Source organism: Periplaneta americana, chromosome 16 (assembly GCF_040183065.1).
Source record: "Periplaneta americana isolate PAMFEO1 chromosome 16, P.americana_PAMFEO1_priV1, whole genome shotgun sequence".
Lineage (NCBI taxonomy): Eukaryota > Metazoa > Arthropoda > Insecta > Blattodea > Blattidae > Periplaneta > Periplaneta americana.
In genome coordinates this window covers 20870806-20898568 of record NC_091132.1, presented here as the reverse complement: position 1 = coordinate 20898568, position 27763 = coordinate 20870806, and the positions used below count along the sequence as shown (strand labels likewise).

At 35.4% G+C, this 27763-nt stretch overlaps 1 protein-coding gene across 2 annotated transcripts; it reads left to right on the top strand.

Annotated features, from left to right (window-relative positions):
• Positions 1–297: 297 nt before the first annotated feature.
• LOC138716369 (isovaleryl-CoA dehydrogenase, mitochondrial-like) lies at positions 298–26694 on the top strand. 2 transcript variants are annotated; one of them, XM_069849386.1, is made up of 8 exons: positions 298–478; positions 7440–7529; positions 11957–12178; positions 14125–14286; positions 16656–16915; positions 20770–20860; positions 25641–25809; positions 26550–26694. In XM_069849386.1, exons 1-8 carry the CDS (start codon positions 428–430, stop codon positions 26681–26683), a joined length of 1179 nt encoding a protein of 392 aa, XP_069705487.1. In that variant the 5' UTR covers positions 298–427; the 3' UTR covers positions 26684–26694. The 2 variants fall into 2 exon arrangements, with proteins under 2 accessions (XP_069705487.1, XP_069705486.1); XM_069849385.1 differs by lacking the exon at positions 298–478 and adding an exon at positions 485–758.
• The last annotated feature ends 1069 nt before the right edge of the window (positions 26695–27763 follow it).

Here is a 27763-nt window from a genome sequence, read left to right as displayed (position 1 = left end):
CACTAGGATCGCTAATACCGCCTCATTAAAGGCAATGCAAAATAGTACCGTCACAGTCTATTGTTTCTAGCACCCTCAAAACTCAAGCTTCGTGACTGTATATAGTAGACTGTGGTAATATCACGTTAACCGTTTGGAGCATTATATCGCGAGAAATGCAAGAAACCACCGCAAGCTTCGTGACTGTATGTATAGACTGTGGTAGAGTGTAGACTCAAGAGTGGCCTCCCATCTCGCTTCGAACTGCGCAAGCCGTTAGGTACTGCACTGTTTTTAACAAGTCTCGTGTCTCTATCTTTTGGCTCTATCTCACAGCAGTTGTAGCAACATAAATTTACTCCGTGTTATGCAATTTCTACGTCATTGACCAAATGTTATGAGACGATAATAGCGATATTACAATACTGAGTAGTAAATATCTGTTTAAATGGGTTGTGACATAATTCAAATCACGAGAAAAGCAACCTTATTTGTGAAGGTTAGCAACCCTGTAATATATTAGATATTTTGCTTTATTTAGCAGCCGGCGATGATGTTAGGAACAGTGTGAATCGTGCTGTCGTTCGTAGTAAGTGAGAACTGTATCCGGCCAGTATTTAGTGTTTTTAACAATTACAATGTCGCTGAGAGGTATAGCTGTAATTGCACGAGTTTCAACTTTATTAAAACCTTCAACAGGAAGAGCTGCTTTTCAAAGATGCTTATCACACTATCCAATAGATGACAATATATCTGGACTTTCTGAAGAACAGCAACAGGTACGGCCATCCAGGTTTCTTGAGTAGGCCTATGATCTATCGGACATAAATAGCATCTTTTATCGTGTTGTCATTCATATTATAATTAGTCGACCTGGGTAGCATAGTCCGTATAGCGCTGGCCTTCTGTGCTCGAAGTTGCGGGTTCGATCCCGGCCCAGGTCGATGGCGTGTGTTTAAATGTGACAGATTCATGTCAGTAGATTTACTAGGATGTAAAAGAACTTCTGCGGGACCACATTCCGGTACATCGACGACGCTGATATAACTTCTGCAGTTGCGAGCGCCGTTAAATAAACCATAATTTAATTTAATTATAATTGACATAATAGCATGTTTTATCGTGATGCCATACATATTGTATAACGCATATTCAGTATCGAGACCACGACTCCCTCCCCTCCAAAATAGGCTAGATTTATTCAGTGATTGAATTGCAAAGAAATTATACGATTTGCATTTCTGTTGTCAGATAACGTGTTTTTGCACAAGACTATTTATACGTATTGGAAGTCATGCGCAGGATGTGCTGCAACAAATTGGGAATATTTTTATGTCAATATGTAAACTGTAAATAGGTATTTACGGACATTAGATTGATATAGGTAAGTTATTTCTCCTCAATTATCAATGGAGAATCCTGTATAATATGACGAGTCATTTTAGATAAATACGTAATTGTTTAAGCCTATTCTACTGTTATAAGAAATGTTTAGCGGTACTTTCAAATTGAAAGATCTGTAGGAAGAAATATGTAACTATGTCATACAAATAACGAGATGTAATTAATGGTTGTAAGTAGGCCTCTCGTAATTATTTACTTCAACGGCACCGTAAGTGTACAGTATTTGGCACATATTAGTGGTCCTAGCGTTTGAGTGTGGGAATCTTGCACTGTGTTGTACTCTCCGCCGACGTCTTTTCGGTAAATATTGTGGTTTAAAGATTATGTTGAGAGAATAGCGAAGTGCATGAGGCCGAGGGATGTGACTAGGTTAGAGTGAATTAGATGAGAATGAGGGAATAGCAAAGTGTCAGGAGATCGAGGAATGTGATAAGATTAGAGTCGGTTAAATTAAGGGATAGCTTAGTGACAGACCGAGGTTAAAGTTAATTAGATGAGGTGATAGGGAAGTGACATGAGGCCGAGGAATGTGACAAGATTAGAGTGGGTTAAATTAGGAGTCGGAGGGCCTATGAATACCTGTGTAGTTGTCACATGATTTTACTTCACTTTTAAATGTAGGAACTACGTTTCGGCTTCTTCAAAGGTCTTTTTCCCCCACAGGTCTCCCAACTAACACTCTATATGCATTTCTGGATTCACCCATACGTGCTACATGCCCTGCCTATCTCAAACGTCTGGATTTAATGTTCCTAATTATGTTAAGTGAAGAATACAATACTGTACAACATCAGATGGAAGTTCATCACCAGATTCCAGTGAGCAGCCCCATGCCACAACTGCCCATGATTGACTTCGATAATCCACAACTGTCCCATTTCCAACACATTGTACATATAAGCTTATTAGTCTATAAATCTAATCTGTAAACCGTGTATCCGTCTTTAGTCTATTAGCAAGCATACGGTACTCTTTACTCTGTAAACCATTTATTCTTTCAATAAACGAAACGAATTCAAAACATTTCATTTGCCAATTTCACCCAGAATTACTCTTGCTGGCAAACAGTTCTGCGTCCATAAATCCTCTCTGGCTGACTTCATTAGTGAGCTACTGTCGCTTTTCCACTGTAAATTTTATTTCACTTGTCAGGATTTTTGTCTTTCACTATCTATTGTGAATGTAGGACCGTCAGTCTTTTATTTACTGTGTGTCAGAAATAACATGTTTAAATTATATGTTGAACAGTTCTTTGTTGAGTGTAGTAGGGTCGCACACAAGGGGAGGAGGTAGTTGGGGCGAAAACCTCTACTGAGAAGTCAAACTCTACTTTTTAATATATTATATGGTGAAAAAAAAAACATTATTTTCACGACTATGTAAATTTTCCATATGCGTTGGTGTTTTACAATACATCAGGGAAGAGATAATCAGTACATAAGCTTAGAATATTGGTCTTCAAATTAACACACTGGGTATCAAGAAAAAATATGAGTTCACTTTAAAAATGGACACATTACACCATTATTATCTTGTACCGTACTCATGATTTCATCAACATATAGGCCTATTTTCACTGTCACTATTTGACTGTTCATTATATATGTTCACTCTAACCTATTTCACATGTTGAATTTGCATACAATGTCAAAAACCTTCACTGTTATGAACTATCAGATATAAAAGATATATTTCAACTGGGTTATGATGGAGAATAGAATAAAAATGTGTATGAAGACCATTCAGTTATTGTTAGAGATGGATTCAAAATATACAGTCCAGAAACAATATTTCTAAATTCTGCACAGCATACTGGGATGCAATTTGTTGTGTGTTAAGGGTTTGCACATATTGTACACTGCTTATCCTAGTCAGGGATAATGATTTGTCCTGTTTTCCCCCACCCCACCATACACATTGCATTTTCCTTGACTCGCATTTGTACCTATCTATATTTTCAGGCCAAAATGCGTTCTCTGCAGAGAAGAAGATTCAACTGTGAATTTGCAGCACTTAATGAACTGCAAAGCTATCAGTATTTCAGATAAAAGTGTTGATAACATCACAGACGTGTACTGGCATATTAGAAAACGAAGGAGAAAATTCAATGTTCTGAACATTTGATTAATTAATTAATTATATTTTCAGACAAAATTAGGGCCTATATTAAGATCTTACTGAATATTTTTTTAACTAGCAACTTTTTCAGTTTTTATACAGCTCTTATATGTTTCTGTACTATTATAGACAGACCAGTGTTACATATTGATGGCACTAAAAGCAGTGGTGGCTCCTACATATTTCTTAAGAGGAGGAAAGAAGTTAACAGCGCAAAATGGCACCTTCTTGAGACAAACATGCTAAAAATTAGCCTACATGCATACATGTAAGACCAGGTACTGTTAGGGTTGGCCTTCCTTTTTGTATAGAAATAATCTGTTCTTGTAAACCGAATTTCCTAAATTGTCCAAAATATAATATGTTTTCAGTTCCATTCATTGTTGGATAATTGCACAAATTAACAATTACAAGGAAATTCACAACCTCGCAGCATTTTTCGCGCACACTACAGCATCACACGTGTTGGAAGAGACCAGCTACTAACACGTAACCGGAACCGTTTTACTGAAGTGGGAATGGGAAACAATCTGTTAGGAAAACGAGAACACTGCACCCACCACGTGATCTGTATTGCCACATGTACATTTTACAAGTTCAGTATCACATGCTTTTGAAGAATGTCAGTTCTTGTAAAGTCATACTACCATTATTGTTCAAAGCTGCTGGTGGCTGATACATTTTTCTTATGTTAAAAATAATGTAGTTTGCAGTACTTTCAATTTCAAATATATTTGTACAAAACTGACAACTTTGCTGTTGTCCTGTCTAGTAGGCAATGAATGGAAGTGAATTTCAGGGGTCAAAAAGATCTGCGATAATAACGTAGAACTACTTCCTCTTTGTCTATATATATAATTTGAACTGGTAATGGAAATTACGGGAAAACGGCTGAACGGATTTTAATAAATGGCCCCTCATTTTGAAGCTTGGAACCCAAAGTTTTTCGGAAAAGTAGTAGTTTTCAGTGAAATGCCAATTTTCCTACATAATTTTCCTATTTTTTGAGAACTAATTTTAGTGAATCAATGCCGACTTGATTGAATTTCAGAACAAAACACACACTACAATAAACAATAGGCTATTACACGAAGGCCATGACCTGCAGGATTGCCGACATATTTAGAGCTCAATTCAGTTTGTTATTAAAAACTGATTCTGCAGTGTATAATTTTCTGAGTACAGCTGTATATTGGATATTCAAATCTACGAAACTTGAGGTGGTTTGATGACATTGTTACCATTAGAAATTAAATATTATTATAGTTAATATCATGATGCGTCTATTTTTCATTAATTGTACATAATATTGATGCTATATTGATGACATGAAAGTGAAACGTTTTGAGCTTATGTAAGTAAATGTAGAGAATATCTTAATTTAGATCTTCATTTCTATAATTTGCTGAGTGGCTGCTATATATAACTACAAAACTTAAGATAATAATATTGTTATTAAAAATCAAATATTTTTATACTTATTAACCCAGTGGGGTTGGGTCTTTTTCCATATACTTAATGGCGGTGTAGTGTAGATATTGATATGTGTCATTGTCTTCAGTATTGGCTCGAGAGAGCGCAAAAATTACAGTTCCTAAGGAAAGGTCAAAAGGTATTACTTACTGATAAAATATGACGCCTAGAAAATTTTGTAGTCTCCAGATCATTTCAGCAAGATCTCTTAGTAGGATAAAATGATTTTACGCTCTACATTTCAAGTTCTACATGCAGCAGCTATACGAAAATGCTATTGTTCGAAAGCTTAGCAAACCTGACATTGATACTTGCGTTTTCGCGTTGAAACTCAAAAACTGAAGTTGGATAGGTTCAAGAAAAAGTATTTGGCTAAAAAAATCCATTCAGAGGGAGTATTTTTCATTATTATGGAAGCAAATAACTACCAAAAAGACAAGTATTCTTCATTGAAAATAAATCTGAAAAATTTTTATTTGAACGTCTAACGAACTTAGTTTGCAGCAGCGTTTGCTGCACAAGCCACTAGTTTTATATAAATCCAACTTCAACTTTCAGATATCCTCGAAAGTTTCAAACCATGAATACGAGTAGTAGCTTATATAAAGTGGAATGAATAATATATTTTTATTTATAATTTTAAAAAAAGTTTATATGTTGTATTTCATAGATTTGCGTTAAAACTGTTTTTATTGTGCCTCCTCCTAGATGTGTTATAGTCTGGTTGAATGTAGCATCGTTAGATGGCAGCGGTAGCGAGCTTTTTTGCACGACCAGGCAGTTTCTATTTCCCGCCTATGCGCTGATTCAGAGGAGGATCTCCTCCCTATCCGTTCATTTACTTGCTTTAAAACTCTGCTTCTTTCTCTGGCCGCTAGTGCGCTGTTGTCTATGTGTGTTTACTGCAGTAAAGGAGGAATGGATTGACTTTCCTCTACACAAACAATCTCGCATCTTTCTCACAGTTTTCTAGCAGCACATGAGTGCGCGTCGTTTAAAACTCGATCAACCAGGGTTTTCTTATACTTATACTTTTCTTACACTTAACTTAAAAATTATCTGATCTTTCTCGAATTTCAAGGCATATATTTCATTTGGTATTTACTTTCAAAAGAAGAAAAACGTGAGGAGGACGTTCCTCCCATCCCTCCCCTGAGGAACCGCCACTGGCTAAAAGCCTTTATTTTGAGTGCTACTTCAAATTCAAATTCATGTATAGGTTGTATCAAGAATTTCTGTTATCTTTGTTTTCCAATATTTAGTAATGTAGTCTAATATGATTTAAATACATATTTTGTTGAGCTGGAGAGAGAAAGAAGTGTGTGTATATGTGCGTGGGTAGGTGCATACACGCAATTTTACTAGTACAATCCCATAAAAAATATTTTTGAAGACCAATTAAATATTTTCCAGGCATAATAGGGCTCAATAATGATAAATTTAAATTATTCTATCAGTGAGTGGCTACATATATTTACAGGTGGATATTATTTTCTGAATCATGCACATTAGCCTATGTTCCTTTTTTTTTTTTTTTTTTTTTTCAAATAATATTCCAGAAGGAACAGTGTTGTAGGAGTAAATTTATGTTATTAACACAATATTAGCAGTGTATGCTTTTGAGTGACGCTCTCCAACATTTAATTTTAAAAATACTTTTAATTGTAATCTCTGAGTGAATGTTACGTGATTGTGAGATAAGGAAGAATGAATTTCCAAATACGACTGAGGAAAACAACGCTAAATCTCATTCTAACTAGGTACCAGGGAAAGCCTCTGTTATACAGGATTTATATCATTTTGTATACATCCATATGTATGTGAACATGTATGGTACAGTAACAAAAACTATTTACACATGTGTGTGTCTATGTCCTTGCCATTGTCATTTAAGATAACAAATTATCTGATGACCTTTTTCAGTAAAGAGAAAACAGCAGAGCTCATATTCTGAAGGAACATGCAGGCATTATGTGAAACTTTACAACATGGTCAATGATACCAAACAATCATTAATAATTAATTATCAATTATCTGATATGTGTAAATGTGTAATAATGTTATGAATATGTAAGGGATAACATAAAATAAGCTACCGGCGTGGCTCAGTCAGTTAAGGCGCTTACCTGCCGATCTGAAGTTGCGCTTGGGCGCGGGTTCGATCCCCTCTTGGGCTGATTACCTGGTTGGGTTTTTTCCGAGGTTTTCCCTAACCATAAGGTGAATGCCAGGTAATCTATGGCGAATCCTCGGCCATATCTCGCCAAATACCATCTCGCTATCACCAATCGCATCGACGCTAAATAACCTCGTAGTTGATATAGCGTCGTTAAATAACCAACTAAAAAAACATAAAATATGATGTAATTAGTAATGATGGAACTGAAAGAAATGAGTTTCATTCCTGTTCGTTTTTGTTGTCCGTATTTCTTCAGTCTAATTTGTTCATTTCTTTTCTTTTATAGCTAAGACAAACAATATTCAACTTTGCACAAAAGGAGTTGGCACCTAAGGCTTATGAAATTGACAAGAAGAATGAGTTCCCCGAGTTACGTGTAAGTATATCTATAGACCAATTTAAATCAGGGTTTAAGCTAGAAAATAAATAATTGTCGCAAAAATGTACAAATGAAAAATTATATTTGGGCAAATTTCGAAATGCTTTTGCAATACTATAAATAATTGTGCAGAAAGATAAAATTAATGAAGTATGCAGAAACAAAAAATTATGTAATTTGTTTCTTAGAGTTTTATTACTTTCAATTTATCTTACCATACTGTAGATGTACTCATGTAAGTATCAATAAAATTACTGCTGAATTTACATCACAGTAGGCCCTTCAAGATTTATTGTTAGCAGAGTGCTAACTCTTTTACTGAAAGACTGTTTCTAATTCCAGTTTTTACAAGATTCATGCAACTAAATCCTCGCTCACAATTTATAGTACGCGATGGAATTATATAAATCAATTAGAAGAAATTGTTCACTTAACTTACATGAATTGCACCAACTCTTTGAAATCCATTCCTGAACATCTATTGCTCAATACCTTTTTGAACAATTGATCATGCCATTAGCATTTCATTTAAATTCACATTAGTTCAAACACATCTCTGATTTCATTTTCTCCATTACCATCTTCGTTTCTGAAGTCCAATGTGGGTATCGCATTTTTGCACGTTTACATTCAAAGTTTGTTGCATTTCTAGAAGTTGAGTAGCAAAATGCGACTGTGGCTTAAACCCTGGCTTAAATTAATGTAACATAGAATTAAAGTGACTATGTCCCATTTTATAATGTTCTGGCGTCTTGGACTCACCTTATATTGCCCCATTTTCATGTAATAGTAATATACGTTACAAGAGCGGTATGTTGACGTTTTCATGGTCGAGGAAAAGATTGAAAAAGCGAAACGTAGTTGAGCTTTTTTAATTTCCGAGAACATGAAAACAAACATACCGCTCATGTATCGTACATTATTTTGTGCGAAGATCGTTTATTACATACCTGAAAGACGAATTTCTAATTAATTGCAATGAAATCTCCATGTTGGTTTCTGTTTAATGACGGCAACTTCGGAAAACCAAAATATCTTTCTTCAACATTGTTGCTATAAAATGTTTTCTGTGTTTACTATACTCCAGCAGGCCGTGACATACGTCTGTCTTTTTTTTTCCCCCAGTCTATAAATGCGAACTTAAAACAAACGGTAAGGTTATGTAATGATTTATTTTTCATTTTAATATTTTAACAATATTATTTATATAACATATTGCAGTAATAACATCGGCATCTGGAATCTTGTTGATTTTTTCACGGCTTCCTTAATGTTACTTGTATCAGGAATGCAATAAGTTTCGTGGAGTAGTAGACTTTACTTAATTTTTGCAAATATTTAAAAACAATAATTAACATTGCAATTTAGGTGAAATTGCAATGGTAAGTTTCCAATTTATAATTATTACTATGTTAAACGTCTCTAAAAATAATAAGTTAAAAGCCTAAAGCAGTAAAATGAATGTCGCGCTTAAGCGGTAAGAAGAGGGAAATTGTTATGTATGTTACGTTGGGAATACTGAATGTGGTATTTCACACTTACCGCGTATTGGTTCTGTGCGGAAAACAAGCAAATACGCACGATCTCGCACAAAATTAATTCAATTCAGATTGGATACAATGTTTCTATGACGATAACATCACACTGTTATGTGAAACATTGTTCCAACAGTCGATTGTGTATATGTGCTTGTGTTAACATTTTTATTAATTACGGTACCTTTGAGAGCTGGAAGAATGTCTGGTAGATTTACAGCCTTTGTCATGTTCCGAGAAGTGTATTAGCATGAGTAATGATCGTAGTGGTGATTTGTTAAAAATGCTGTGGACAGCAGTGGTTCCTACCTTTTGAGTGTTTTAACATTTCTTTGCTATGAAAAATGAAACCAGTTTTTTAGACTTATCACAAGGTTATCAGTGTCATGATTGATGTTGCTTTGTGTGGTCTATTTTAATTGTAGTTACTCTAAGTCATAAGTCTACTTCAACATTAAGTTTACTTCTAAATTTATTCCTCAGGAAGATAAAGCAGAAAATATACATACTCTCACACAAATATCTTCTCTTAAATCCTAATAAATGTTGCTTTATGACATATTCTAAAAGTAAGATAATTGCTCAAAATTCGTATGAAATTAATGTGTGTGGAATTACGTAGAGTAGAATCATTTAAGGATTTGGGTATTTATTTTACATATAACGTATGTTTTAAAATGCACTTAAATCACGTGATAATTGATGCTTATAGAAAATTAGGATTTATAATCAGAAATACAAAAGAATTAAAAAATATAAATACCGGTACTATTGATACTCTATATAAACTCTAGTTAGGAGTAAACTAGAGTATGTGTCTATAATATGGTCATCTCAGTTCCAGTCCCATCAGATGCAAATAGGATACAGAAAAGGTTTTTACTTTACTTATATTTTAAAAAAAACATCATGTCTCGTCATATGAAAAATTAATTTCATATAATCAGTTACTTTTTTAATTTAATTATAAAACTTTAAAATCTAGACGATCAATAAATAACCAAATTTTACTCTATAAGACTGTTAATGGTATATCGAATAACTATGATTTTCTTAAATTCCTACAGTTCAGTGTAAAAAGAACAGAATTACGTTACTGGCAATCTTTTGTTTGTTTCCTTGAAGAACTCTCTATTGTTTGTTACGTGTAATACATGCACAGTCTAGTAGCCTATATATACAGTCACGAAGCTTGAGTTGTGAGGGTATTAGGAACAATAGATTGTGCCTGTACTATTTTGCATTATCTGTGATGAGGCGATAGTAGCGATCCTAGTGATTAGCAACTATCTATGGATGCATATTCCCTACGTATTGAGCTTCGTGACTGTATATACTAGAGTGTGATACAAGTACTTATAACTTTCTGTCTTTAAACTGTGAATCTCAAATATATTTCAGTTCATAATTTAAAAAATTTCATACAATTTTAAAAAGAACTATATTTCCGTAGGTATTTAATAAGTGTATTATAATGTTTTTACTCTAATTTTGAAATAATTCTGCATTATTATATTGACATTTGACACTATTACGAGGCGCATCCAGAAAGTAAGTTTCCGTACTTTTAAAAAAAAAGAACACACTTTGAGGAAAAAAAATTATTGGCAACAGGTACAGCAATGTTTCAGCTATATTTCGACATAGGCACCATCAGAATTGAGACACTTGTCGTATCGTGGGATCAACTTTTGTGCCCCTCTGTCGTAGAACTCTGCTGCCTGTGAATGGAACCAGTGTGTGACAGACGTCTTCAGCTCTTCGTCGTTGCCAAAACGCTCACCGGAGGACAGGAATTTCTTGAGGTGCAAGAAAACGTGAAAATCGCTGGGAGCAAGATCAGGACTGTAGGGTGGATGATCAAACAACTCCCAGCCAAATTCCGTCAAAACAGCTGCTGTGCGCCGAGCCGTATGTGGACGAACATTGTCATGGAGGAGCACAACACCTGCAGTAAGCATGCCACGCCTCTTGTTTTGAATGGCGCATCGCAATTTTCGCAGTGTTTCACAGTAACGGTCAGCGTTCACTGTTTCACCTCTTGGATGGAAGTCAATGAGCAGAATGCCCTTCCTGTCCCAGAACACCGTGCACATCACTTTCCGTACCGACAACGTCTGTTTGAATTTCGTCCTGACTGGAGATCCACTATGCCGCCAATGCATTGACTGCTGCTTGGTTTCTGGGGTGAAGTGCGAAATCCAAGTCTCATCGCCCGTGATGATCCTGTCGAGGAACTCGTCGCCGTCATCGTGATACCGTTGCAGAAATGTCAGTGCTGCTCCTAAACGTTGCATTCTGTGTTCGGGTGTCAGGTTTTTCGGCACCCACCTGGCACACACTTTTTTGAACAGCAGGGGCTTAGTGACAATCTCATGCAACAAGGATCGCGATATCTGTGGAAAATGGCTGCTTAGCTCTGTAATCGTGAAGCGACGGTTCTCCATGATGCACTGCCGCACCAGCTCAACATGATGATCATTGATGAGGGACGGTCGCCCACTGCACTCTTCATCATGAACACTTTGACGACCTTCGGAAAACTGCCTACACCAGCGACGCACCATCTGCTTACTCATGATGTTCGGCCCATAGACCTGACAGAGCTGCCGATGAATTTCAATTGGCGCAATGCTTTGTGCATTAAAGAACTTTATCACCGACCGAAACTCGCAGGTGGCGGGAGAAGGAATAAGAGCTTCCATTTCGGACCACAGCTGTCACGCTACTGGCACCTGGCGGGACCTGACCGCCTGGCATATGATTGATACATCATAGATCTGTTACGCATGTGCAGTTGACACGGCTAATTACGTTTACTTTCAAGGGGAAAAAATCGGAAAACTTACTTTCTGGATGCGCCTCGTATATGTGTTGTATTGTTTTCAGACATTCTGGCAGAAACTTGGCGAATTGGGTACTTTGGGTCCAACTGTCTCCAGCGAATTTGGAGGCTCAGAACTGGGATACTTATCTCATGTAGTCATTGTGGAAGAGCTGAGCAGAGCGCATGCTGGTATTGGTCTGAGTTATGGAGCACACTCCAATCTGTGTGTCAATCAGATACACAGGAATGGCACCCAGGAGCAGAAAGAGAAGTATTTACCAAAAGTACGAACTGTTTATGTAATAATAATACTTACTCATGTCTTTTAAGGAACCCGGAGGTTCATTGCGCCCTCACATAAGCCCGCCATCGGTCCTTATCCTGAGCGATATTAATCCAGTCTCTATCATCATATCCCACCTCTCTCAAATCCATTTTTATATTATCCTTCCATCTACGTCTCGGCCTCCCCAAAGGTCTTTTTCCCTCCAGCCTCTGACATACGCATTTCTGGTTTCGCCCATACATGCTACATGCCCTGTCCATCTCAAACCTCTGGATTTAATACGATGAAAGAATAATGGACGGAGAAAAATTCTCTCCAGCACCGGGATTTGAACCTGGGTTTTCAGCTCTACGTGCTGATGCTTTATCCACCAAACCACACCGGATACCCATCCCGGTGTTGGACAGAATCGTCTCAGTTTAAGTTCCAACTCTTGGGTTCCCTCTAGTGGCCGCCCTCTGCACTACGTCATAGATGTCAATGAACGTAGGACCGAAGTCCACACATGTGCTGAGGTGCACTCGTTATGAGTGACTAGTTGGCCGGGATCCGACGGAATAAGCGCCGTCTTATATCACGAAGTGATTTACGCATATCATATATATTATTTTAATGTACCGAAGTACATATGATATTTCCAAGCAGATATTCTGCGTCATCATACGATGCTTATTCCGTCAGATCCCGGCCAACTAGTCACTCATAACAAGTGCACCTCAGCACATGTGTGGACTTTGGTTGTATGTTCATAGACATCTATGACGTAGTGCAGAGGGCGGCCACTAGAGCGAACCCAAGGGTTGGAACTTAAACTGAGACGATTCTGTCCAACACCGGGATGGGTATCGGTGTGGCTTAGTGGATAAAGCATCAGCACGTAGAGCTGAAAACTCGGGTTCAAATCCCGGTACCGGAGAGAATTTTTCTCCGTTCCATTACTCTTTTATTGTATGATGACGCAGAATATCTGCTTGGAAATATCATATGTACTTCGGTACATTAAAATAATATATCTGGATTTAATGTTCCTAATTATGTCAGGTGAAGAATAAAATACAGTTCTCCATTATGTAACTTTTTCCATTCTCCTGTAACTTCATCCCTCTTAGCCCCAAATATTTTCCTAAGCACTTTATTCTCAAACACCCTTAACCTCTGTTTCTCTCTCAAAGTGAGAGTCCAAGTTTCACAACCATACAGAAGAACCGGAAATATATTTGTTTTATAAATTCTAACTTTCAGCTTTTTTGAGAACAGGATGATGATGATGACGACGACGACGAGGATGATGATGATGATGATGATAATTTTAATAAATAAAATCTACTGGATCAGTGATTCTCAATCCTATTAGTACTGTGAACCCCCTTTTCTTAGATCAGTATTTTTGCAGGCTCCCTCTTCAAAGTTGACAGTGGAATAATAAGATAGCTTAGATTTTGGGGTTAATATTAAGTGAATATGAGTAGTGATATTTGTTATATTTTGTTCAATTAAAACGTAAATAATATAATAATGTTCTGAAAAAAAGTAGATGGACTTCGTTAATATGTTACAGTTGAATTTATATTAAAAAAAGTAAAGCAAAAGAATACTCTACTTTCAGTACTGTATTTGTATAATATTCTTGTATTGAAAAAGAAATCAAGTATATTTTTACAAGTTTCTGTACTTCAGTTAGAATGATGAAACTTTTTTTTGTCTATCTTCAATCTCAAGTCTGTCAACACATTTACTCGCTTGCTTGTAACAGTTTTGGTAGAGGAAAGAGTAGAAAAAGCCTGGTCACACAAACTATTGCTACAGGGAATGTAATTAAGTATAACTGTAATATAAACCTCAGGATGCAGTGCAGGCCTTCAGGTGCCTCCTCCATACAAAAGAAAAAAAATAACTATTAACTCTTTTTGTGGTATGAATAAAAAATAATATAATTTGTTTCAGCTATGTTCAGGAGAACATATTGGAGCACTTGCTATGTCTGAAACAGGTTCAGGTTCAGATGTTGTATCAATGAAACTTAAGGCTGAAAAGAAAGGTGATTACTATATCCTAAATGGAAGTAAATTCTGGATTACAAATGGGCCGGATGCTGACGTGTTAGTGGTAAGTTACAACAAATTTTTCGTAACTTGTATCCAAAATTTGAAATAGACGAGAGCTTTATTTTGAACTGCACATGTTCAAAATATTTATGTTGCGCTGGTTAATTTGATTAATATAAAGGAAGGACAATTAAGTATGGTGGAAAATCAGTAAATTAAAAAAAAAAAAAAAGGCTTTAAAATGAATATTTGATGTGGGAAAAATATATTACACAAAATTTTATTGCCATTTATGTCTTCGTTTTTTTTTTTTTTTTTTTTTTTTTTTCAATCATTGTATTCCATAGATCTTACATTAGCAATGAAGCTTTAAGATGTGAAATTAGTAAAAATTTTACAAGATTACAATTACAATTTTGTACAATTTAAATTTCAATTTTTTTACAATTTTTTGACGAGATGTAGTGAGATGAGGTGAAGCCGAGGATTCGCCAACAGATTAACTGGCATTTGCCTTATGGTTGGGGAAAACCTCGGAAAAACCCAACCAGGTAATCAGACCAAATGAGGATAAAGTGAAGTGAGGCCGAGGAGTCGCCATAGACCACCCGGCATAAGTCCCACGGCTGGAGAAAACCTCAGAAGAAACCAACCAGTCGGACCAAACAGGGGATCCAAACCAAGCCCGAGCACAGCTTTGGATCAGCAGGCAAGCGAGTCTGCTGACTAAGCTACATTGGTGGCTCTACTAAAAATATACAGTACATAGCCAATCAGATTATTAAATTTACAAACCTTTCTGCTGACCCATGTTGATGCCAAACCCTGATATGCCTTCCATCAGGATGAAAGCAGAATATAGATTCGTCAGAAAACATAACATGAGCCCATTCTTCATAACCTCAATTGACATGAAATTTGTGCCCATGTTAGACTCGCTGCTCAATTGTTTCTCTGAAATGCTGGTACTCTGAGAGGGCGTTGAGAGAAGAGTGCTGCTTCATGAAGTTGATTTCTTATAATCTGATCACTTACAATAAACTCCATGAGTGTCCTGGAGGACAGATACAATTTGCTTGGCAGTGACAGTCCACTGACACTTAGTGTACAGAACCAGAAATCGATCCTGCTCTGCTGTTGTTTTCCTTCCTCGGCCTTGATGACATTCTTTAACCTCATCTGTGACTTGATAACATAGCCATAATCGGTTACTAACTCTTCGTGATGTGTTCAACACTCGAGCAACATGAGGCTGGCTTTGACCACCTATCATTCAAACAGCTCTGAGCATTTCAGAATTTGTGAGATGACAATGTTCCATGGTTAAATAAGATGACCTCGTATGATACTAGTAAAAAAAAAAAAAAAAAGAAGAAGAAGATATCTTAAAAATGTCACATTGAAGAACCGAGCATAAAGACCTTCAACAGAATAAAATCTATAAAATAAACAATTATTTGTTGTCATGGCAACACTATGGAGTAAGTATTTCACTGATGTAATTATCAGAAATGTAGCATAAAATACACAAGAAATGTGGTACAAATTATAATTGTCCATTAGACTTTTTTGAGCAGTGTATTTATTTATTTATTTATTTATTTATATATATATATATATATTTATTCATTTATTCATTCATCCATCCATTCCATTCCATTCCATTCATTTCATTCATTTTCGTTTATGCTCCACCATGCCAAAATGTAGTAATTATACACCTGGTAGCAGCTCTTTAATGGACCTCATTAAAGTACACCTATTCATTAAAGTTCAGTTATTCCACCAATCAGAAAACACCATTGTAGCAATGTGAAAGCGCAAGTATCGATTATTCTCGGATATGCAATCGAAAGACAACTAGCGAAACGTCACGGAGGCTAGAAATCCAATACTGTCGCAGAAGGTTATGTTCTGTTACTATAATAATTAGCGTTAATTGTAAATAATATTCAAATAAATTCAATTTGTCATCTCGTTTTTCAATGTCTAAATCAATTTCCAGGTTATATCAAGATTAATGTTCATTTTACCCTCTAGATTATATCAAGGTCAATGACATTTGTTTCTAGGAAAAAATCAATACTTTCGTGTCTGCGCACATCTCACAATTTACGAGATATTGCACAAGGTCAGTTCCGCTCCCCAGTCAGGTAAGAATAACATGAATACTTATGAATAATTTCAAGTTAGAAATATGGTCGAGCATAAAAAGTCGTATGAAACTTGCCTATAATGGTAATTAAGACGCTCGTATGAAAATTATGAAACTCACTTGCGCTCATTTCATAAACATACTCGCGTCTTAATTACTACCATTATAGGCTCATTGCATAATGTACTATTATTTATTTATTTGTTTCTTTGTTTGTATGCATGTCTTTTTGCAAGAAACATTCTAGGCTCTTTACAAATCACTTTTTAACACAGGTTTACGCTCGTACTGATCCATCTGCAGCAAAGCAGCAGCATGGTATATCTACTTTCATTATAGAAAAAGGATTTGAAGGTTTTAAAGCAGGCCCAAAATTTGATAAACTTGGCATGCGGGGATCAAATACTTCGGAGTTGATATTTGAAGACTGCAAAGTTCCAGTTCAAAATCTTCTTGGAGCAGAGAATAAAGGTGTCTACGTCTTGTTGAGTGGGTTAGATCTGGAAAGGCTGGTCTTGGCTGCAGGTCCAATAGGGTAAGTTGATTACTAGACATCGGATTTATATGCAAATGCATATTTAGTTTGTTTTTACTTGTGATATGGAATTAACTTCTGCAATACTAGGAACAGATGCATTATAGGACCCACCCTAAATATAAAAATATGCTAAGCCACAAAAAAAGGTCAACGGAAGTTGCGTTTCGATCAATTAAATGATCGATATATATTGTTTTCATTATGTTGCCAACCAATCAATGTGGTAAATTAGTTTGATCATAATCAAGGCGGCACTTTCGAATGCTATAGTTAAATATAAAAAAGAAGTGGATCAAATTCTCCCTCGAAATGATAAATAAGTTGTAAACTTTTTAGTAGCTTTATCCATGAATAAAGACATGTAGGCTATGTTTATGGTTTTTTTTTATGCAAATGTGGTTTACTTAGGAGTGAAATGTTTTGCGAAACATGCAATCCTGGGATGAGACTGAAGCAATTTAAAAGTAAACGAGATGAACTCCTGTGGAGATGTCATTGGAAATTACAAGGTATTAAATGATAGACACAGGAACGCCGTATCGTAGCACTTTGTGAAATCACTCGGATAACGGAGAAGATGAAACGGAACATCTCTAGTGAAGTCCATGGTAAAATGCTAATTTTACACCAATTTTGTTTTTAGTTCTTTGGTCCAGGGAAAATACTAGTAAAAATTAGTTTTTGTGAAAGACTAGTATTTTCCCTGGGCTAAAAATGGAGTATAAATGGAGTAGAATTAGTATTTTATAATATATTATAAAGATGACTAATATGAACTTAATTTTATTGTTGTATCAATACCAATGTTGTATTGTTTGAAAGTTTAATGTTACTGTGTTTAAAGTTTCGCTTTGGTTTGTTTCTTTAACTTTATTTTGAATAAAATTTAATATATTGTATAACAAAGGTGACTAATATGAGCTTAATATCATTATTGTTGGTTTTATTAAATTAGACATGTTTATAGTACTGTGTATTTAGTATTGTTAAGATGGCATAATTGATATAATAATCGAAAATATGTTGTTGTTGTTTTCTAATGCCAGGCATTTGACAATAAAGTCATTTGACCTCTTGCACTCCAATATTTTTCAAAGATATTATCATGGCCAGCCACTGAAGCACAGGTTTTGAGGTGTTCCGAATCCATTTCTTGATAATCGAAAATATACAATATATAATCGATACTATGGAATACTTGGGGTGGGTCCTATAATGCATCTGTTCCCAATACTATGTTTCATGTTCTTCTGTTTTTTGTATGCGAAGTTTTATAGTGCATATCAGTACATATTTCCGATTTTGCTGCATATTTCATCGTTTTTCCTTGCATCGAGTATAAAATACATGTACTTTTAATAAAGAAAAATTTCCAGACTTCCCATTACCCCCAGAGTCAATACTTACCCATTCGGCTACGTGGATTGAAGCTGCTCTCATCTAATCAGATAATTTCAATGCAGTTAAAGAATTCGTTGGTGTGCTAAATGCAACTGAAGCTTTGTCAGTTCAACATTCACAGAATATTTAATAGTGAATATTTGCAAAGGGACTTAGCTGTAATCAAGGCACAGTTCAAATTTATAGCTGAAGCCATAAAAAAACTCTAAAAATGTAGTTTGTCTTTACATGAATCTGTTGTTGTTTTCTAATGCCAGGCGTTTGACAATAAAGTCATTTGACCTCTTGCACTCCAATATTTTTCAAAGATATTATCATGGCCAGCCACTGAAGCACAGATTTTGAGGTGTCTTTACATGATTCTTTATCACTCCTTAAGGAGGTTCAGAGTAAGCTTCAGAGAGCTTCTTTAAAGTATGCAGAAAACTTAAGTGGTAATTTGTGCGTTGTTTTAGTGAGAAATCCTGACATTAAAGTTTTGTGTTCTGTGGATAAATATGTTCAAGGTGGAAATGTTGTTGTTGTTTTCTAATGCCAGGCGTTTGACAATAAAGTCATTTGACCTCTTGCACTCCAATATTTTTCAAAGATATTATCATGGCCAGCCACTGAAGCACAGATTTTGAGGTGTCTTTACATGATTCTTTATCACTCCTTAAGGAGGTTCAGAGTAAGCTTCAGAGAGCTTCTTTAAAGTATGCAGAAAACTTAAGTGGTAATTTGTGCGTTGTTTTAGTGAGAAATCCTGACATTAAAGTTTTGTGTTCTGTGGATAAATATGTTCAAGGTGGAAATGTTGTTGTTTTCTAATGCCAGGCGTTTAACAATAAAGTCATTTGACCTCTTACATTCCAATATTTTTCAAAGATATTATCATGGCCAGCCAATGAAGCACAGATTTTGAGGTAGGTTGAACTGTAGTGCTTAGAGAAGAAATTTCCCCAGAGCTAGTAAGTGCCTTCAAATTTCGCCCAATAATATCTGTAGACGTGGAAAGGTCCTTCTCAGCTTACAAACTTATGTGAAGTGGTAAACATCATAAACTGACCCCTGAGCATTTGGAGAAAATAATCATTGTGTACTGCAAATCATATTACAACGACCAGAATGATGATTAAAATATGTAGCTAATAATGGTTTGTGGGTTCAGGTCTTAAGGCTAATTCACAATGGAAATTAAACATAATGTAAGCGTTAACTTAAAAATGTTGTTGTTGTTTTCTAATGCCAGGCGTTTGACAATAAAGTCATTTGACCTCTTGCACTCCAATATTTTTCAAAGATATTATCATGGCCACCCAATGAAGCACAGATTTTGAGGTGTTCCGAATCCATTTCTTGGTTTGAGTTGCACAATGGGTAGTTAGGGGACTGATATATTCCAATTCTATGCAAGTGTTTGGCCAAACAATCATGGCCTGTTGCCAATCTAAATGCAGCTACAGACGATTTTCGTGGTAAATCGGGAATTAACTGTGGATTAAAAATGTAAACGTTACAGTAAAATCAAGAACATTCACGATGGGAACATAAACATAACCGCTAAGATACTTGGTAACCATGGAAACATTACAACGACGCCATTTCCTCATATTCTGTCGTATCACAGTCTACTATATACAGTCACGAAGCTTGAGTTTTGAGGGTGCTAGAAACAATAGACTGTGACGGTACTATTTTGCATTGCCTATAATGAGGCGATATTAGCGATCCTAGTGGGAGCAACTATCTAATGTTTGCATATTTACTACGTATTGAGCTTCGGGACTGTATATACTAGACTGTGGTCATATACTTCAGCGCTCCACGATTGTGTTCTGTTTGCAAATCACGTAAGCATAAGCATGAAAGTTTGGAGTTTGCAAACTTTCATGTTAACGTCTTACGGTAATGTTAATGTCAATGCTTATGTGAATAATTGTGAATGATCCCATTTGGTAGCCTGGCCGCAAACTTCCGTGTTTATGTTACGGTTATGTTTAATTAATTTTCATTGTGAATGGGCCTTGATACTGTGTATGTTACTTAATGCTCTCGTTTCCACAGTTCATTTGACGTAAAACCTACCAAAAGTAGCAGTTTTATTAGTTACTGTGTACAATGTTTAATGAAAAAACATGTTCAATTTTTTAATCTAACTTCTTCTTGATAATACCTAACTGTGTACTATTAATTTTCCATAGAAGTTTGATCTAATTGTGTTGAAGTTTCTCTTCTGTGACTAACCTGTTACCACAGTCTAGTACATACAGTCGCGAAGCTCAATACGTAGTAAATATGCAAACATTAGATAGTTGTTCACCATGAGGATCGCCTCATTACAGGCAATGCAAAATAGTACTGTCACAGTCTATTGTTTCTAGCACCCTCAAAACTCAAGCTTCGTGACTGTATATAGTAGACTGTACTGTTACTGAAAAGTGTTAACATTATGTAATTGTTATTTGTAGGATAATGCAAGCTGCTTGTGATGTTGCCTTCAAGTATGTCCATGAAAGAAAGCAATTTAATACAAGAATAGGAGAATTTCAATTAATGCAGGTACGTTATGAATTATTACAATATAAAATTGCCAATTCGTATTGAATAATGCAGCACATACAATTCATATTACGAGAACCGAAGGTTTACTTTTATTCTCACATAAATTCTCCAGGTACTCTACAGTATACATTAGGTTTGTTCCAGCACTGTTCAAAATCGATTCTGAACTGTCTGCTCATCCGCAGTAGCTCAATGTACATTTCAACAAGACTAGAACTGATTCCGAACCGATACTGAACTCCCAGTTCCCTGTTTCAATGTGCTTTGGTGAAATTGGTTCTCGTTTAAGAGCAGGAACTGGAAATTCTGAACTGCAAACGCATGCTCAGATGGTTTAATCTGAAGTTATGGTTAAAATACTTCGAGACAGGGCAGGTTAAAATTAAAAAATAGTCGATCATGAGTGATTTGGAAGGTGATAGTGGTATATTTTATAACGAAGTAAGTTCGGAAGATGAATATAATTTTAATATGAGAAGAAACTCCAGAGGCTGTGGAAGAAGAGTTCAAGAAACGTTCCAACAATGTAAAATCCCGAAATAGCTCTGAGAATGTACTCAACTGCGCATGCGTCGAAAGATATTCGATATTAGTTCGTAACATGTTCTGAATTACTTGCTGGAACAAACGTAATAGTACACAGTAACCATAATCATAGTGTTTTTATACAAAACAAATGAAATATTACATAAAAAATATGTTCTTTCAGATGATATTAAAAAAAAATTAAAAAGTGCAATTTAAAAATGTTTTCGATGACGTCATAGCTCACACAGCAATAGTCGCAAAATTATTTTTCTTTCAGAAAAATGTTCGTTTCTAAATACAAGGATTGATGTGCCTGGACTTTATGTCCAAAACCCACTCATTAAATTTTAATTGCAATTATTCGTTACTTTTGAAACATCTTGATTATATTTATTTTTCCCTATTGTGTATAGACATATACACAGTGCTATCGTGGTAATTTTTCTCTTGGCCATACACCACGGCCCTTGTTTTCTCCCTTGAAATATATTTTACTCTCCTCTCTCTATCTCTCCGACTGTCATTTAATGATTTTTTTAATATTAAAGAAGAAGTAAAGCAATTGTTTTGCTTTACATTTTAATTGTACAACAAGTTTGATTTAAAGAAAACACCATGTAGTCCCACCGTAGATGCACACTTGTGTTGATGAATCTTGGAGTGTGTATTTGCAGCACTTCTTGTTTTTCAACCATTATTTTATACAATTCTGGATTCCAGTGCTGTAGAGGTGGACTATTTTTGTTTATGAACATCAAACAAAATACATTAGGAACAGCAAGAGATGATCTAAGATCTGTACAGATCTCCACTTACAATACTTAGGCACCCATATGCCGTATGGCTCTGTACAGACAAAATTTTCTTTTCCCCATACTATTAATTAAAAAAATTGTAGGATCCCATATAATGTTATGGCCTCCATGACACATTATTATGCATTATATTCATATTCATATATATTGTCATCATACGGCTTTCAGGTAGTGGTTTCCCTCACATTTCTGCATACGGTCCACCACTACCTTGCTTACATTCAATCATATATCCTTTATATTTCTCTTATCATCTATGTCTCCCCAAATCTTCCATTTACCTAATGTTAAACCCTGCTTCTGTCTATTTCTTCCTCCATCCTTTCTGATGTACAATATTTTCAACTCTTAACCTTCTTTATCTTCCCTTAATATAATTCCCGAATGCTATACAATACTGTCCACCTTACTCTTATATAGAAACATTCTCGTCTACATCTACTCCTCCATCTCTACTACTATCATTGTCATCTTTCATTACTGTTATCCCTCTTTTATGTTTATCGTTAAAACCTTTTTATCTCTGACTAGTATTCACTAATATTTCTACTATCTCATCTACTTTATCTTATTATATTATTTGTCTCAATTATTATTGCAATGTTCTAATGTTTGTGATACCTCCTTGCTATTTCTTGTTCGATTCACTTATCACTTTTTCACTTTATTGGATAACTTTCACGGTTCACTCTCACTACTTGCACTCACTTTCTACCTCCTCACTTCCCATATTTTTCCTCTCAATTACATCAAACCCTACCTATTATTTACATACTATCTCCAACTCTTATTAATCTCACTACCATATTGCTTTTCTTCTCTCTAATTTACTCTATTATGCATTATATAAAAAATGAAATATATTTTACGCGCATTTTTACTTAAACATTGTATTTGTAGTGTAGGTCAGGGGTCTTCAATTGGCGGACTGCAGAACCTGTCCTTAGGACCAGTTAAATAATAAGTAAAAAACTAAAAATCTTCCTCATAAATTAAATTGTTGCTATGCTCACTCTGAGTTATGTGATAAACGCATACAGTGACTCTGCTAATGCTCGCACAGTGACCTTAACTGTCAGCTGTTATCAAAGCGTGACTGTTATTGCGTACACTAACATTTGTGAGAACTTATCATGTTAGTAATTAGTTTGTGATTAATGATGTGAAATGGACGACAAGGGAAGGAAGGTCGAATGTGGAAATAGTTTTTATCAGAATGGACTGATTTATATTGCTTTACGTTTCCTAATGTTTGAGTGTGTTTGATTGGTCAGTAAATTGTTACAATAATAGAGTTCTGATAGGACACTGTGACACTAAGTACAAATTCTTTGTAGAAAAGTATCCTCTTGATAGGGGCTTTGGAAAATCTGAAATAGACATCTTTCGTGCCAATTATTGCAAAACTACAGAGATTAAATTTAATTTCATTTTTTTTTTTTCATTTCATTTATTATATTCCATAGATCTTACATTAGCAATCAAGCTTTAAGATGTGGAACAAGTCAAAATTTTACAAGATTACAATTACAATTTTACAGTTTTTTTTTTACGATTTGCAATTTTTCACATAGATCTAAAACAGAACAGTGGAAGGATAGTGAAACTTGTCTATGCATATGTTAAATTCTGGGAAAACATATCTGCAGTGCTCGGGAAAAGTGACATAAGTCAGTTTCCACAAACCTTTTTTGATAATTTATTGACAACTTACGCTGGTTTATGTCGATTTGATTTTTTTCTGTATGAATTATTGTGTTGTTGTTTTCTAATGCCAGGCGTTTGACAATAAAGTCATTTGACCTCTTGCACTCCAATATTTTTCTAAAATATTATCATGACCAGCCAATGAAGCACAGATTTTGAGGTGTTCCGAATCCATTTCTTGGTTTGAGTTGCACAATGGGCAGTTAGGGGACTGATATATTCCAATTCTGTGCAGGTGTTTAGCCAAAAAATCATGGCCTGTTGCCAATCTAAATGCAGCTACAGACGATTTTCGTCGTAAATCGGGAATTAACTGTGGATTTTGATGCAGAGAGTTCCATTTTTTCCCTTGGGATTGTGTTATCAAATTTTGTTTGTTGAAGTCTAAGTATGTAGATTTAATAAATCTCTTCACAGAGTAATACGTAGATTTAGTAACAGGTAATGGGGATTATGAATTATTGTAATGGGAGGAATACTTATGTATTTTTTTCCAAGCGAGCAGATGTTCTGTAAGTTGTCAATAAATTATCAAAAAAGGTTTGTGGAAACTGACTTGTGTCACTTTTCCCGAGCACTGCAGATATTATGCAGCTTTGAAGAACTTATATGTGGTTAGTGGGAATGTATGATTGGTGTTGACAGGGCTGTATTTAGGGATGCTTAAGCTGCTGGGGGGGGGGGGGAAGAGAGAGAGAGAGAGAGAGAGAGAAATGTCGCCCCCTCCCTCCAAATAAAAGATACATAGGATTTATTTTAATTTTAACTTCTTGCACTTGCCTAAAAATAGTGCAATTTTTTGCATAACTGAAATTATTTACATAAATGAGGAGATTATAAGAGTGACAGTGGAGTAAGTCGCTTTTTCACAAAAATGAGTTGACTATTCTTATATATATGGACTGTTGTCTTCTGTTTTTATCTCTACACCAATCACAAAAAGTTTTTATATCTAAAGTTTCATTTCTCACACTTACAAAATGGATAGATGAAACCAATTTCTCTGCACAAATTGCACCCCCTCTCAATTTAAAAATGTAATTATCCTTAACAATAAAGGTTTTTGGATTCTAAAAATTGTTGATTAATCTAGAGGTATTGTCTAAACACTATAACAAATTTCAGTACAAAATTAATTCAGACTATATATGAATTAGTCCCGCGCCGCTGCGTCGCAGTCTAAGGCATCCTGCCTAGGACTCGCGTTACGGAATGCGCACTGGTTCGAGACCTCATGGGGGAAGAAATTTTCTCATGAAATTTCGGCCATTGTATGGGACCGGTGCCCACCAGCATCGTGATGCATTTGGGGAGCTACAATAGGTAGCGAAATCCGGTTGCGAATGCCAGCTGTAACGGCTGGGGGGATCATCGTGCTAACCACATAATACCTCCATTCTGGTTGGATGATCATACACCTCTGCTTCGGCATGTGGGCGTGAGGCCAACAGCCGGCTGGTTGGTCTAGGCCTTTGACGGGCTGTAGTGCCATGGATTATTATATATGAATTAAATTCAGAATTTTAATAAATTTATACCAGTGAAAAGTGTACATAATCTCCTAATTTTTTTTTGGGTTTTTAATCTTTTATATGTAGTTTGACCTTTTCCAAAATATGTACGTGATCAGTGAACATGATAATAATAAATGTGCTGCAATATTTATTCGAAGTATATGCGATCCAGTATGTGGACACTGAAGAGTCACCAATGTTGTTCCTTCTCAGGGGAAGATAGCAGACATGTACACAACATTATCCGCTTGTAGGAGCTACCTGTACAATGTTGCAAAAGCATGTGATGCAGGACATGTGAACAGGAAGGACTGTGCTGCTGTGATTCTGTACATGGCTGAGAAAGCGACACAGGTCACCTTGGATGCAATTCAGTGTCTGGGTAAGTTGAACATTTTTTATCCTCACTCAGAAACATTGCCTCTAGTTTTCTGGTTGTTGTGTCTCACCTAATTTTGTGCCGTGTTGACCACATGATCAAAGAACTTGTGAATGTTTGGTTGGAAAAATAACAGACATAGGAACAGTATTTCAAGTAGCGATAGTAGTGATGATGGCAGTGACAGGAATAGCTTGTATTATTAAAATATTTATCAAATACAGTAGATTTCCTTCACTCAGATTAATAGTATTCCATCTCCACAATTCTTTACCACCTTTGTCATCCAGATTAACTCCGTATGTAGAGGAAATTATTGGGGATCATCAATATGGTTTTAGTTGTAATAGGTCGACTATTGATCAGATTTTTTTTTTTTTTTTTTGTATCCGAAGATATTGGAGAAAAATGGAAGTATAAGGGCACAGTACATCAGTTATTCATAGGTTTCTAAAAGGCATATGACTCAGTTAATAGGGAAGTTTTATATACGGTAATATTCTTATTGAATTTGTTATTCCCAAAAAACTAGTTCGATTAATTAAAATGACTATGTATGTCAAAAAATGTATTTATGCATGATAATTCACAAAAAATGTAATCCGGTTTCCTTTGCTGTCAATAGGTGGAAGTACTTAACGTAATCTTTAGCTCGTACGTTATGCAGTATGAGACTTGTGAATGATAGTAAAGCAGTGCATGTTGAGAATAAAAAAATTATAACCAGTGCCTTAATTTCACAGGTGGTAACGGCTATATCAATGATTATCCAACTGGCCGACTGTTAAGAGATGCGAAGCTGTATGAAATAGGGGCTGGAACAAGTGAAGTTAGAAGACTTGTAATAGGACGAGCTCTGAATTCCGAGTATTCATAGATTTGTTGCTAGGTACGTAGCAGTAATAACACTGAACAACAAAATTGACCTTCAAAAATTTTTTTTTTGCTCAATATATGTCATTTATTATGTATTTTGATGCACTGAGTTCAAACATGCCCTTACTTTTTATGTAACACTCTCAGTTTTTTAGTAAATTACATTTCCCCCCCCCCCTCCAGATAGACCAGTTATATTTCTAATACTGCACTTTTTTTTAAGAGTAGTTCCATATTGTCATAACGTTCTTTCATTTGCACTGCATGACCAATGAGTGCAGATGGTTGTATGTTTCCATTATGTAAACGCTCAGCTTTCAGACTTAGCATTGATGCATCTATGAAGAGTCTCCATTCATGTTTATTGTTTATTGTTAGTAAAATAACATGTACAAAAATACAATCTTAGTTCTTCTCTGAAGGAGTAAAAACTCGTGCTCAAGGAGATATCTAAACACAAAGATAAACACAAACAAAGATAATTATTTGACACAAACTGGGTCAAGAAAAAAAAAATTACAGGAATAAATTAAATTTAAAAATACAATTTCAATTTTAACAATTTAAGTCATACAAATACATATACATATTAAATCAATATATATTCTTTAAAAATTAAATTCCTAACGCTATTTTTGAAATTTCTGATACTAAAATTTTCCAAATTTGGGTATGTATCAATTATTTTATTGTCTAATCTTGGACCAAAGTAGGTACCATGGCTCAGAGCTGTGCTCGTGAAACACTTTGATTCCTCTAGTCATATAAAATCATATCTTTTAGTTCCATGTTTATGATGATACAATTTGAATTCATTACGATTTTTATGTATGAAGATTAATAAGGCAATATAATAAATCTGTTTAATTTTCAAAACATTAAATTCAGTGAACAAAAGCTCGGATGAGTAATCAAGATGGGTTGTGACTTTTACCAAGAGCATTCATTAAACCATCAATATCACAACAGTAACACAGGGAATCCTCCATTTTGAACCAGCTGCTCCTCTCTTTTTCGAAATACAGATATGCTTGTATCTCTGTCTAAGAAATTCCATTCTTTTAGCCAAGAACCTAAAAGT

Bases quoted from the DNA above. Each gene is read 5' to 3' on its own strand.
- LOC138716369 (XM_069849385.1), top strand. From the start codon at position 618: ATGTCGCTGAGAGGTATAGCTGTAATTGCACGAGTTTCAACTTTATTA. The intron at 20,861-25,640 runs GTACGTTATGAA...GTTCCTTCTCAG, and splicing joins GAGAATTTCAATTAATGCAG to GGGAAGATAGCAGACATGTA. The intron at 25,810-26,549 runs GTAAGTTGAACA...TTAATTTCACAG, and splicing joins GGATGCAATTCAGTGTCTGG to GTGGTAACGGCTATATCAAT.